The 15,151-nt window shown below is 38.8% G+C and overlaps 1 protein-coding gene across 1 annotated transcript in view; it reads left to right on the top strand.

The window, feature by feature from the left end:
* Window positions 1-15,151, top strand: part of LOC140466901 (reelin-like) — a 371,462-nt gene that overhangs the window by 299,231 nt on the left and 57,080 nt on the right. Inside the window, exons 38-43 of the mRNA XM_072562696.1 lie at window positions 1,370-1,552; window positions 2,707-2,878; window positions 3,695-3,797; window positions 5,948-6,174; window positions 11,530-11,750; window positions 14,210-14,357. Of these exons, the coding sequence (XP_072418797.1) occupies window positions 1,370-1,552; window positions 2,707-2,878; window positions 3,695-3,797; window positions 5,948-6,174; window positions 11,530-11,750; window positions 14,210-14,357 (1,054 nt within the window). The remainder of the gene's footprint in view (window positions 1-1,369; window positions 1,553-2,706; window positions 2,879-3,694; window positions 3,798-5,947; window positions 6,175-11,529; window positions 11,751-14,209; window positions 14,358-15,151) is intronic.

Below are 15,151 nucleotides of genomic sequence, written 5' to 3'. Positions count from 1 at the left end.
GTTTTTAATACATGTTTAAATGTAAGTTAAATGATGGATTTTTTTCACCTCTGGTTAGATGGAACGCTTTTTCATGGATTACACACAAGTTCTTCAAAGAGCTATAACTAATTAATGCAATGTGTCATACATGGTTTGGATAACACTGACTACTATGATGTGGCTCACCAATTTTAATTAAATATATTAGCTTGCCATTTGAACAAGTCTCAGCAATGATGGATTATTATTCTGAGTTTGTATGTAAATAAAGATCAAATGAATTTTTGTGATTTGTGTCATTTCTAAATGCTGAATCCAAAACCAAAGAAATTTTTCACGCCTGTTTCTGTTACCTCACAAATCATTAAATTCCATCTGCAATTTGAAATACCAGAATACATTTCCAATAACTTACTATTTAAATTAATAATAATATTTTTTTTTATTTGTATGCCCATATTTTTATTGTATTTTGGCCCTGTGTTGATTGCTTCCTTTCTACTACTACCACACCCACTGTCAAAATGGTGGACAAGATGATCAGATGATTCCCTTGTGGGGCAGCAGTTGTCTTTAGCTCAGCCTTTTTCCTTGTCATACAGTCTAGTTCAGGAACAACATGGAAAATTGGAGAAATCTGGAACTGTGACTGCCCAGAAGTTTTGCTCTGATATTTTTGTAGGCCGCATTTTTCATGGGTAGAATGGGCAGGGAAGAAAGGTCATCTTATTATTTATACATTGCACAGAAGTGTTATATATAACCCATCTGATTGGGTGAATGTATATATTGTTTTTATTCTTTCACTGGATATAAGTGGTACTGTTATTGCCATCCCTAATTACCCTTGAGAAGGTAAAGGTGATCTGTCTTCTTGAATTGCTGTGGTCCTTGGGATGTAGGGACACCCACAGTGCTGTTAGGATACATTCACTGTTTGAGGCTGAAAACTTCTGTTCATTTCACAGTAGCTATTTCAATGTGGTATGCATTTCAAAATATCTAAAGCTGGTTGCTGATGCAAAGTGTAGGTTTCAAAATTTGTCTGAAAACACCTTACTCTGAGGAATTCACCTTCATCATTAGAATCATTTCTAAAATTTGCCATGTAAATTCCATCATTGGTTATTATATCATGAAAGCCTTCAATAGATAATCTCCTGCATTTGCTAATTGCTTATGTGGTGAACTTCATCAGCTCTCTGTGAGATTTCTCAGTGGGCAAGTATTGACATTTTATGGCATGCAAACTAAAATTAAGCGGTTTTCTAAAATGAAATGTATTTAGTATCTATGATCAATCATAGGTAATCTAATTACTATATGTGCTTTATCTGAATTATTTTAATGACAATTTTATTGTCCCCAATCCTGTGTTTTGATTCAGGTGTCCCTGATCGGTCACATTCTGTATTGCTGCAGTATTCCATTAATGGTGGCATAACCTGGCATTTGATGGATGAATTCTACTTCCCTCAGACAACAGAGGTCCTCTTTATTAATGTTCCCTTACCACATACAGCCCAGACCAATGCAACTCGATTCCGCCTTTGGCAGCCCCACAATGAAGGTAACAAGCTGGAATTATGTTTAGATGCCTCGTTGCTGAATAGCTCTGGGGTCCCTCAGAGAGCTCAACTTCCATTTTTAGTGGCAATTAATTCAGTCAATTTGTTAATAGCTTACAGAATGAATGTTGATTTCCAGAACACCTCTCTTATTTGATGTTCTGCTGTAACTTATAAGGTATTTGAGGTTTAATACATGGAAGGATTACAGACAATCTTTTTCCGACAGACAATCTTTTTCCTGTTAATGGAGTGTTTACTACCTTTATGCTTACTGTCATTAGTAAATGATCTGGTTAGGAACAGAACAGGCAGATGCAGAGTAAAGCTTATTCAATTTTGCCCCAGTACTGTCTGCACCTACTTCAAAGAGCTATTCTGTTACATTTCCATTTCTGAAGTGTTTCAGTGACCAAAAATGAACTTTGTATTGTTTCTTTGAAGAGCACAAAGACACTACACATCAGATGCAACTCCTCTCCTTTTTATTCGTGCATAAAATGGGCAAGGTCTCACATAAATAGGCTTATTAATATATAGCCCTATTAAAACACCACCTTCCAAGTCAGAAAACAGTTAATGATAGTATGAGTGGGACCATAACATCCCATCTAGTAAGTCCTTCATTCATTCCGGTGCTAGAAAGCAAATCACCCATCTTCTTAACTTAGTAAACAACATTACAATGATTTTATAAACATAATCTAATTTCCAGATTCTTCTACTGTCACTGAAAATGTTAAATCTCAATGAATAATAATCTAGTTGGATTTGGTGTAAAATAACTTTTATTTTGACTACTGATTAAAATTAAGAAGGTAAGTTAAAGCAGATTTATGTTCAATAATCTTTTTATCTTTATTCTTTAACTATGATAGCTATTGTGTACAATGGTAAGAATGTTGAATTAGCAACAAATCTAGATTTTGTATCAGCATTTAAAATTCTTTAAGAAAGTACTGAATGAAATGGTTTATTTTACTTTTGTGGAAATCTGAACTGGCTGAAGAAAGAGAAATAATTAAACTTCGATGCATAGTTGTAAAGTTGTACAGAATTAAAATTGGATTTCTAATTAAGCTGCACAATAAATAGTTTGCTTGACTGCTAAGAAATTGAAGCCAGCTTCATTCTGATTTTCTGTTCAATGACAAAGGGCAAAAGGAAGAAATCTGGATCATCGATGACCTCATTATTGATGGGAATAATCAGAAAAATCCTGACATATTATTGGATACATTTGACCTCGGACCCAAAGACGAGAACTGGTTCTTCTTCCCTGGTGGAAACATTGGCCTCTATTGTCCTTATGTATCAAAAGGAGCCACGTAAGAATAAGAACTTTGCCTGTGGCTGAGGTTATTAATTGGTGTCTGTGTAAAGTTCTTATAATCTAAACCAATGACTGGGCTAAACATAATAAAGTCCTCTCTCAATCTCTGTCTTTTCTAAGTCTCTCCTGTTTCAAGATGCTTCTCAAACCTACCTCTGAGCAGGATATCTGCTTATGTGGCTCAGTGTCAAATTTTGTCTGGTTACATTCCTGTGAAATGTCATAGAATGTTTTATATGTTAATGGCAGTATATAAATACAAGTTATAATTGTCAATGGTTACAGTTGATTTATTTAATGTGACAATTCAGAAACGGTTGTTTAGTATAACATCCTTCACAACAAGTAATATCTATCTAAATTACTAAATGATTTGGCATAAGTTAATATATTTAGTAATAGGAAAATCTATTATGCTGAACATCAAAGACCTGAGACATTGTAATAGACACCAAACTTAGTCTTGAAGTACATCAACACCAAAACCTGTTCATGGTTGTAAAATATCTGGGTCAGGCCCATTGTACAACAACACTTGCTATCAACTTGACACAACAGTATTCTCAGGTACTTAGCAGTTAAAGCAATAACCTTAAAGAGACCTTCTACTTAGTGTGTAGTGGAGCCAAGAGGAGAACAAGTGTTTCTTCTGGCTTCACATTAAATTTAAAGGCCATTGCTATAAAGCAGTATTGTTATAGCATTGATGTTAATCAATACGGTGACAGTGACTGAGCCCTCTCTTTGTATAGTTTTGATTAACTTGTCAGTGTGCAGCTTTGATATTTTGGTTTGTTTGTCCATTGTCAAGGGAGGAAGATTCCGCCATCGTCTTCGTGTCAAATGTAGTTGGGGAACATTCCATTACCACTCGCGATCTGGATGTTAATGAGAATACCATTGTTCAGTTTGAGGTAACAACAATTGGAGGTGCTTGCTTCTGTCTCAGATTGTTAAATTCGTTTTTCCACATCTTACAACCTTGAGGTTCCAACCACATAGGAAGCATATCAAAACCAAAATATTTGAGGGCAGTAAGCACATTCATCACCAAAATTGGCCAAATTGCCCAGGAAAATTCAATTATGGGGATGACTAGTCAGAGAAAATTCACAAAAAAACTGAAAGAACTGTGGATGAATCATAGAATCCCTACAGTGTGGGAATAGGCTATCTTGAGTCCACACCGACTCTTCGAAGGGCACCCCACCCAGACCCACCCCAGTAATTCCCATGGTTAACCCACCTAACATTATGGGACAATTGAGCATGGCCAGTCCAACTAACTTGCGCATCTTTAGACTGTGGGAGGAAACCCAGAGTACCTGGGAAACTCATGCAGACATTGGGAGAACGTGCAAACTCCACACAGATAGTTGCCTGAGGCTGGCATCAAACCTGGGTCTCAGGCGCTGTGAGGCAGAAATGCTAACCACTGAGCCATAATACCATTGTGCTGGAAATCAGAAACAAAAAGAGAAATTGCTAGAAAACCTCAGCAGATTTGGCAGCATCTGCAGTGAGAAAGCAGAATTAATGTTTTGGATCCAGTGACCTTTCTTCAGAACAGAGAAAGTTCACCGCTGATAGGCTCATAGAGAACCTAATAGCAGCAAACTGGGAGGGAAGTAGTGTATGATTGGAGGACCAGTGAGAAGGTGAGTTGCAGCAGTAAGTAAGTCTGCTGGGGCCAGACACAGAGAGGCTAAAGGCTGTGGGCCCGGAGGTGGAGGGGCCATAGACAAAGGAATTAGAAGAAGGTGGGCTGGAGAAGGCAGGACCAGAGGAAAAGGGGTCTCTTCTGTGTGCAGACTCACTTTTTCCTCAGTCCTTGCTATGTATGTCTCACCTATGACTCTATCACACCTCTAACATACTGCAAATTACTTAAAATACAATGATTAATTTGAGACAAAATTGCAATTGTTTAGCTATGACCACATCAGTCTGTGGAAATTGTTTATGATGATGGCATTTTGTGCAAAGGCATTTGTCAGTTATTTTAAAAAGGAACATTTGTTGGTAATCTATGCCTACTATTTTATGCTGATTTAGATATGGTGACATTTGAAATTAATGCTTTCCTTGTGTTTTGAGGTTTTAAGTTTCATATGGTCGTCATGATTATTGAGGGTGTTGTTGAATTCTTCGAATTCTGCTTCCATGAAACCTAAATGGCCAGTGCATCAGCACCAATACCAAAGCTAATGTTGCAAAGAGACTGCATCATCAAATAAAGGAGTTTGAAAGATGAGCGCCAAAAAAGTAGTATACCCAAGAAAAGCTCCGGAGGGGCCCCAGAAACAATGCTCTTGAACCCTGGAGTGTTGTCATTAGAACTGATGACTTAGACATTTAGCTGTGCAAAACCTATTTTGCGAACTCTAAGCACATTATTGAGGTTCAGATGCTGGTGACATCCATGAGAGGTTTCCAGTTTGTTCCCTCCTGTGGAACCCACACAGTGCAAAGTTGTGGTGTCCCAAGGAGGAATAAAATATTAACAGCTGCTAAAGTTATCTGAAACAGAGTGTCTTCTCTATATCCTAGACTTATTGTTATACTTTGCCAGGCTAAACAAAACATGTTGGAAGACCGAGGACATCTCCTTGGACCAACCTGTAACCCAGCCAACAAATATTTAGAATAAAACAACAAAAGTATTAACCATTTAAAATACCCCAGTTAATACCTTTTTTGAAAGGAATAGAGTACCAAACAAAACATCATTCTGCTAATAGTGCCAGTAGTTTCTTGTAGATAAAAATGATACAGTTGTAACATAGTATTCATCACTGCTGCTACACAATGTATATAGATATGGTACCTTGGTAACAACACAGCTGGAAGATTTAATAAAAGAGCTCCTCTAAGAATATTTCAAAATTCCAATTCATATCTGTTGAGCCGAAACCTTGTTGCAAGCCAGTTGAAAACTATGTGATATCAACTGTTCAAATGCAACATATTTCAACACAAATATGTAAAATCTTTATTATCTGTGAAAGAAAATATAAATTTAAATTATTTCCATTAGTGATATCTATTTCTCATATGATTTCAGATCAATGTTGGATGCAATACAGATAGTTCAGCCTCAGATCCTATTAGATTGGAGTTCTCACGAGACTTTGGAGCCACTTGGCACCTGCTTCTGCCACTCTGCTACAGCAGTGGTCACGTCAGTGCACTCTGTTCTACTGAACTTCATCCCAGCAGTACATATTATGCTGGTACCACCCAGGGTTGGAAAAGAGAGGTAATCCACTTTGGAAGACTCCATCTGTGTGGGTGAGTTCCTGTTCTAGAATTTAAACGTGACTTTCTTTTTTCTTCACCAGTGGAACCAGTCAATTTGCGACACAAAGATGTGAATTCATTAATAATTGATTTCAACGCTGCCCTAACTCCTCACCATATCTCTAGATTTACTAGAATGACACCAGAGCTGATATATATGGCTATCATAGCCCAGTGGTGTTCTACAGGGATTAGTGCTGGGTCCAAGTTTGTTTGTCATTTGTATAAATGATTTAGATGCGAATATAGAGGGCTTGGTTGGTAAGTTTGCAGATGATATCAAAATTGGTGGTATACTGGACAACGAAGAAGGTTTATCTAAGAATATAAAGAGATCTTGACTAGTTGGGTCAATAAGCCGAAGAGTTGCAGCTGGAGGTTAATTTGGATAAATGCAAACTCTTGCATTTTGGTAAAACAAACAAAGGCACAATTTATACAATTAAAAGGAGGACCTTGGATAGTGTTGCAGAACAGGGGTCTGGGTGGGATGCTCTTTAGAGGGTCAGTGTGAATTTGTTGGGCTGAATTGCCTGCTCCCACACTCTAGGAATTCTGTGAACTACTATAAATAATGCTCAACAGAGAGACCTAGAGGTTCAGGTACATAATTCTTTGAAGTTTGCATCGCATATAGATTGGGTGGTGAAGAAGGCGTTTAGCACACTTGCCTTCATTGCTCAGACCTTTGAGTATAGGAGTTAGGACATTATGTTGAGGTTGTACAAGATACTAGTGAGGCCTCTTCTGCAGTACTAGGTCCAGTTCTGGTGGCCCTATTATAGGAAGCATGTTATTAAACTAGAGAGGGTTCAGAATAGATTTACCAGGATGATGCTGAAATGGAGGATTTGAGTTATGAGGAGGCTGGAAATGCTGGGACGCATTTTCAGTGGAGTGTAGGAGATTAAAGGGTTACTTTGTAGAGGATTATGAGAGGTATAGATAAGGTATTTTCTCCCCTCTAGGATGGGGGAATTTCAAGGCTAGGTAGCATATCTTTAAGGTGACAGGAGAAAGATTTTAAAATGTCCTAAGGGGCAATTTTTTTTACACAGAGAGTGATTTGTGTGTGGAATGAACCGCTAGAGGAGGTGGTGGATGCGGGTATGGTTGCAACATTTAAAAGACAATGAGAAAAGAATTTGAATAAATGTTTGGAGGGATATGGGCCAAGTGCAGGCAGGTGAGACTAGCTTAATTTGAGAATATGGTCAGCTTGGACTGAAAGATCTGTTTCTGTTCTGTATTTCCCTATGACTATTGAGATTGAAATGCTTTATGAGGAAAGATTTGGGGAAGATGTTTCCAATTTTAGATGAGACCAGAATTAAACCTTATAAATATATAATAATCACTGATAAATTCATCTGAGGATTCAGGAGAAACCCAAAGACTGGTTATAATTATAGAACTCGCTGCCACAAAAATAGTTGAGTCAAAGAGAATAGATGCATTTTGAGGGAAAACAATGTAAGCACATGAAGAAGAAAGGAATGGAAGAATATGTTGCTAATAGATTAAGGAGGGTGAGATGAGGCTTAGTAGAGCAAAAAGAATAATAGGGCTCTGTGGGGCCAGATGGCCCGTGTCTATGTTGTAAGCACTATATGAATTCTCCATCAAAGTCCAATAGATAAGAATAAAGAAAAATACATAACAGGAACAGGCCCTTCGGCTGTGCAAGCCTGCACTGACACATTTTGCCCTTTCACACTAAAACTGTCTTCACCTACAGGATCTGTATCTCTCTATTCTCTTCCTGTTTATATATTTGTCCAGGTGCTTCTTGCATGCTGCTATAGTGTCTGCTTCCACCACCTCCTCTGGCAGCATTCCAGGCACTCACTACCCTTTGTGCGAAAAACTTGCCTCGCACATCTCTTTTAAACTCCCCCAACACCCCCGGCACCTTGAACCTGTGTCCCTTAATAATTAACCCCTCCACCCTGAGAGAAAGCCTCATATTTTCTACTCTATCCATTTCATTCACAATCTTAAAAACTTCTATCAGGTCACCCCTCAGCTTCCTGCATTCCAGTGAAAGCAGACCTAGTCTGTTCAACCTTTTTTCACAGCTAAAATCCTCCACACCAGGCAATATCCTGGTAAATCTTTTCTGTACCCTCCCCAAAGCATCTACATCTTTCTAGTAGTGTGGTGACTAGAATTGTAAGCAATATTCCAAGTGTGGTATAACTAAAGTTCTACAAAGCTGCAGCATAACTTGCCTATCCATAATGCCCATGCAAATGAAGGCAAGCATGCCATACATCTTCTTTACTACCTTATCTACCTGCATTGCCATCTTCAGTGGTCTGTGGATCTGCCCATCCAGATCCCTCTGCATATCAATATTTCTAAGGGTTCTGCCATTCACCGTATAATTTTTACTTGTACTTGACCTTTCAAAATGCATCACCTCACATTTGTCTGGATTACACTCCATCTCCCATTTTTCTGTCCATGCCTCCAACTGATCTCTAACGTGCTGTATCCTCTGACAATCTTCTTCACTACCCGCAACTCCACCAATCTTTGTATTATCTGCAAACTTACTAATTTGACATTTTCCTCCAAATCATTTATGTAGGACACAAATGGCAGAGGTCCCAGCACTGATCCCTGTGGAACACCACTAGTCACAGCCCCCCCCCCCCATTCCGGAAAGCATCCAGCAATTTGTTTTCTTGCCTCCCTCAATATTCTGGGATAGATCCCAACAGCACCAAGGGATTTAACTACCTTGAAACTTTTGAAGACACACAACACCTCTTCCTTTTTAATAGCAACTTGGCTTAGAAACTCAACACTCCCTTCCCAGAGATCATCATCAACCAATTCCTTCTCTTTGGTGAATACTGACACAAAGTATTCATTTCAGATCTCACCTACCTCTTCTGGCTCCATACATACATTCCCTCCTTTGTCCTTGAGTGGGCCAACCCTATCCCTGATTACCCTCTTGCTTTTTATATATGTACAAAAAACCTTGGGATTCTACTTAATCCTGTTTGCTAATGACTTTTCATGACCCCTCTTAGCCCTTCTAATTCCTTGTTAAGTTCTTTCCTACTTCCCTTATATACTTCAAGGGCTTCATCAGTTCCCATCCTCTTAGACTTTGTGTATGCTTCCTTTTTTTTTGATCAAGGTCATAATATCTCTGGTCACCCAAGGTTCACGTAACTTGCCATATCTATCCTTCATTCTCGCAGGAACATGCTGCTCCTGAACTCTTATCAACTGCCCTTTGAAATACTCCCACATTTCTGATGTGGATTTACCCTGAAACAGCCACCTCCAATCAAAGTTCTCCAGTTCCTGCCTCATGTTGCTGTAGTTCATCTTCCCCCAGTTTAACACCTTCACCCGAGGGCTGCTATCACCCCTAGCCATGAGTATCTTAAAACTCATAGTATTATGGTCACTATTCCCAAAGTGCTCCCCCACTAAAACTTCACTCATCTGACAGGGCCCAAAACCCATTTCCCAAAACTAGATCCAGTATAGCCTCTTCCCTGGTTAGACTGATTACATACTGTGTCAAGAAACTCTCCTGAATGGTGCTTACAGATTCTGCTCCATTGAAGCCCCTAGCACAAAGTGAGTGCCAGTCAATATAGAGGGAATTAAAATCACCCATCACAATAACCTTGTTGTTTTTACATCTTTCCAAAATCTCTCTACATATTCTGTCCTCTATCTCCCGCTGGCTGTTGGGACACCTTTAGAATACCCCAGCATTGTGACTTCACCTCTCCTATTCCTGAGTTCTACCCATACTGCCTCACTGCACGAATCGTCTGATGTCTCCTCCCACAGTACAACAGTGAGATACTCCTTTACCAGTAAAGCAACTCCCCCAGTCCCTTTTACATCTCTTTCTATCACACCTGCAACACCTGAATCCTGGGACATTCAGCTGTCAGTCCTGTTCCTCTTTCAGCCAAGTCTCCATAGTCACAATCATGTCATAGTTCCGAGTACTAACCAAAGCTCTAGCATCACGTACCTTGCCTAATACACTTCTCGCATTGAAACACATGCATTTCAAACCACCTCCCCTGCATTTCTATGCAGCATTTCCCTACCTGTTCCTGCCAATTGCCATGTTTGCCTTAGTTTGTACCTCCCTCTCAATTTCTGCATCGACTGACCTACTCCTCTGTTTCCCATCTTTCTCCCACACTAGTTTAAACCGTCCCCACGCACTCTACCAAGTACCCCTCCGCCCCAAGAACATCAGTCTTGATCCTGCCCAGGAGTAACCCAACAACTGTTGGCTGCTCAGCCTCCCCCTTCAGAATGTCCTGCAACTGCTCCAAGGCATCCAGGACCCTAGCACCATGGAGGCAACACACCATCCTGGTCTCTTGTTTGCAGCCACAGAAACATCTATCTATTCCACTTACGATTGATTCCTCTATAACTATAGCATTTCTATTCCTATTTCTCCCTCCCTCTGCAACAGAGCCAACCATGGTGCCGTGAATTTGGCTGTTGCTGTTATCCCCTGAGAGCCCCCTCAATGGCATCCAAAATGGTAGATGGTGTCATGCAATCAACCTGGCATATAAAATAATCATATTTTTCCAAGTGAAAAGTCTTCATTTTGCACATACTTAGCATCTAAGTCAACTTCCTTTATCAGTTACATCTTACTGTACTTTCCCCTGTTCTGAATCTATAGGAAGATTCCCTAAACCCCGCATCCCCATTCATCCCCTCACCCTGATCCTGGTTTCACTTACATCATGTCACCAAGAGTGAAAAAAGCAAATTAATTGAAACTAAGAAAGAATTCTACAGCAAACCTTGTCCCAAGCCAATCAGAATTCTGACCCTTCCATTTGCATCTATTCCCAGCTCAAGTTTTCCATTGACTTTTTTCTTACTGGCCCCATTTCATTTTCAGACCTTTTTCTGTTATCAAGCCATCAATGTCAACTTGGTCACTGTCAACTCTGCCAATCTGAGCATTTATTTAATTATACATTCTATAAATATGTTTTCACTCACTTTTTTGGTGGTACCATTCTATAGGTAAAGGCATGGACTCCTACAATGCTACTTAAACAAGCAGAATCATCTGCCTGCCCTCTCAGGAACATGTCATTTTAATCCAGACTTCAAGCTGTAAAAAAACTCTTTACAGCTTGTGCACTGAGTTTGCATCAATTGTTATCCTGTTGTTCATTTAGCAAACTGACTTTCCAGTTCCAGTGTCCAATGAAGCTGTTTGTTTTGCCTCACAATATAAAATAATCTTCCCTAGCTTCTATTGATCCATTCAAGTTTATTTTCATATTGTTTGTTTTGTGGATGTGCTTCCTACGGACACAGATCTGTGAGGTTTCGATGGTACCAAGGATTCTACACATCAGGTTCGCAACCAGTGACTTGGGCCATCGATAATGTTTACATTGGACCACAGTGTGAGGAGATGTGCAATGGACATGGCAGCTGTATCAGTGGAACCCAATGCATTTGCGACTCTAGATATTCTGGACCAACCTGTAAAATCAGCTCCAAAAACCCAGATTTCTTGAAGGGAGACTTTAAAGGTATGTTGAAAACAATGTATTTATAATTTTGTAAACATTGGGTTAAAGGAAATCGTACAGAGTTATAACAAAATGTGTGAAAAATGAAGGCCATTTTCTGTTGTTTATATTGATGATAATGCTTCAAGTGTATTTTGCGCTGAATATTGGGAATATAAGGCTGTTTGAAACCTGATGAAAATGGGGTGGTTCCCTATTTGGAACACTTGTTCAGATTATTAGTCGACATTCACAGGTTTTCCACCTCTTGGCTCCCCACACTTGGCTTTCTGTAAATTGTGTAGAAAGTCACAGGCTGATGGACACAGAAATGAAAAACCACAGCCAGTATTTTAATCTACAACATAAAGGTCCATTTATGGGATATGGATCTTTGTGCGACACTAACCTCCTCGCTCTCTCCTTCTCTCTCTAGGAGATCATTAAAATTGTGGGGGGAAGCAAAGAGAGTGTTATATTTCTGTGCTCCAAACATCATGGTTTATGGACAGTGTAATCAGCTGTTTCCTGTTGATTTTGTACATCTGTGTGATTCAATAGAAAAAGAATATTAATTAATAAGGTTGCCTAGCCTAGCAACAATATGTTTCAAAGTATTTCATGCAATGAACGCTGTTATCACTATGGTGTCAGTTACATAAGCAGATCACTGCCATTTTTCACTAGTAACAGCCCTCAAATGACTATGAGACAAAAGTCCAGCCATTCTGCTTTTGACTTCAGTTTTTGGTGAGTAGCTTTACATTTTGAGTTGTGCCGTAGGTTCTAAAACTGGCACTTGAACTTGTCTCCCAAATTACAACACCTCCAATAATGCAGCACTCACCCACTGTTTCACTATTATTTAGGAGTTGGACTAGGGGCTTAATCCACAAAGGTTTGACCAACTGAATCAAGCTAATACCACCAATGCCCATTAAAAATGCCTAAGGTTATTAAAATGTCTACTACAGCATAATCATTGATTGGTTTGAAGTAGTAATCTCCCCAGTGTGTATGAGTTAGACTGAAATCCAATCTGCTCTTTCAGATAATTGTAAAGGTTCTCATGACACCATTTCAAGGAAGCATGGGGAAATTATCCAATATTTACCCTCAATAACTATCATAAAAATCGATTATCTGGTGATTGTCACATTGCTGTTTGCTATGCACACATGGGCTACTCCATTGTCTATATTACAAGTGCAGGATTACAAACTGTTCCAGAATGATTCCACGAGAATAGACATAAATCTCCTGGTGGCTAAAAAAAAGCATTCCAAGAGAGTGGAATACCATGTTGTCAGTACAAATTTTGTGCATTTTCAGCATTCTCTGTTCTTCAATCAGGTGCTCTGGTTTCCTCCCACAGTCCAAAGATATGCAAGTTAGATGGATTGACCATGCTAATTAATCTGGGATGTGCAGTCTATGTGAATTAGCCATGGTAAATGCAAGGATAGGTCGGGGCCTGGGTTTGCATGGAATGTTCTTCGGAAGGTCGGAGCAGATTCGATGGGTCGAATTGCCTCTTTCCACACTGTAGGAATTTTGTTTTTATGAACTACATTAGCTGTAAATTGCATGGAAACACACTTTGTTTGCTTCCAAGTAGGTGGTGGTTAAAGATCCTTTTTTCTTCGATCAACTTCAGTTACAGGCATTTTTGTGCCTTTACACACTGCTGAATTCTGTCTGCTTTTCAAAACAAACAGGTTTTAGTCATGACTATTTTGGATTAACTGTGTAAAAAAAATGAAATCTTTGCTGCCTCCAATTTACTTTCCACTTTAATTTTTTCATGAATTTTGATCTTAGCAAGGTCCATTTGTGTGCAGGTATAAAGAGTTTTAGCAAGAGAGTTACAGAAACAGAATCACTTGATAAACAAATTAAAAGCAGCTAAGATTTTGTACAATGTAAGCATTAATAAATTTTTTAAAAAGTGAGATTGGATAAGGTCAAAGGCTGGAACATTTTAGTAGCTAAGTTTTGCATCTGTTTAATGTGGTGAATGGGCATTCCCCTCTCTACGTTTTGAGTCTAGCAGGCTACAAATTAATTTTGTTTAATGGGCAAGTTTCTGATGCTGAACTTATTCTCAATCATTCAAGTAGCTGAAATGCCAGTAAATGCCAACTGACCAACCTGAGAGTATAGATGGGGTAGAATGTGAGTAATCAGGAATGATTTGTTTTAATTTATAATCTAGCATCTAATCACATCTATTGACTCTGGCTTCCAACAATTGCAATCCTTCCTGTCTCCAAGTCACTATAACCTAGCATTGCTTTTATTAAAGATTATCCAAAGGATAAAGTTTTGCAACTCTCTAATCTATGACAATAATAAACTTTCTACCTCCTGGGCAACAATCCTTTGTAATTATAATGCACATTGACTTAAAAATAAAATGCATTGTTCAAACCTGTGACATCTGGTTTTACATGCAAAACTTGACTTGCTTTCATTTGTAGGTCCAATAGACCCCGAGAAATTTTTAGTGGTCAGTGGTGGGAAGCCATCCAGGAAATGTGGCTTAATGTCGAGTGGAAACAGCCTCTTCTTCAGTGAAGAGGGACTGCGCATGTTGATGACTGTCGATATGGATTTGTCACATGCCAGGTATTTGTAACACATTTAATCATTGTGTTTCCTTTCTTAATTGCTCACAAGTAGTTTTGCATTCACATAACATATTTCTAAGTGAAATAATGTGTAACTGAGAAAAGTCCATTCAGGCAAACAGTGTCATTCTTCTTTAACTCACTGTACAAGCCTAACAAAACAATTAAGTGTCTGCCTCCTGTCTTGATACAGCTTGCTATACAGTCATTCTAATCTGTCCATTGATGTTTCCATTAAAGCTGTATTTGTTACACCAAGTGACAGCTAATTTTAACGTGCAATAATTACTTCTCAAGTCTGCTTGAACTTCAGTTCCCCTTCAGGTGATGATTCATAAACCTAATATATCAATGTCTCCATTTCTGTCTCCTTCTTTTATCTTCCATCCCACACAACCCCTCCCCCAACTCAAGTGGTGATTTTAACATGTGTATTGTTCTCCACTTTCATCATATCAAGAGCAGAGATATTACTTTTATTTTAAAATATCCTTTCCATCATAAGATTTGACATTTCTCAGAAAATGTTTGAAAAATATTATTCCCCTTCTTCCACTTCCCCAGATATTCATTTCAAAAGTGGAGGAATAGTCCCATGATGAATCATTGAGCCCAGTTATCCATGCTGGATTGTTATGTTGAGAAGTTGAGAGGAATTCAGTGTATCTTATTTTCCATATAATATAAAAGAAATGAATGTTCTCATCTCACTGTGTGTCAGAGTGTTCTTTAATGTTTTGTCAGTTAAGAGTCCAATATCCTCTCCCTGAGATGCTGGAGAAATTGCAAATT

The sequence above is a fragment of the Chiloscyllium punctatum genome, chromosome 44 (assembly GCF_047496795.1).
Source record: "Chiloscyllium punctatum isolate Juve2018m chromosome 44, sChiPun1.3, whole genome shotgun sequence".
Lineage (NCBI taxonomy): Eukaryota > Metazoa > Chordata > Chondrichthyes > Orectolobiformes > Hemiscylliidae > Chiloscyllium > Chiloscyllium punctatum.
This window is presented reverse-complemented; position numbering and strand designations above follow the sequence as displayed.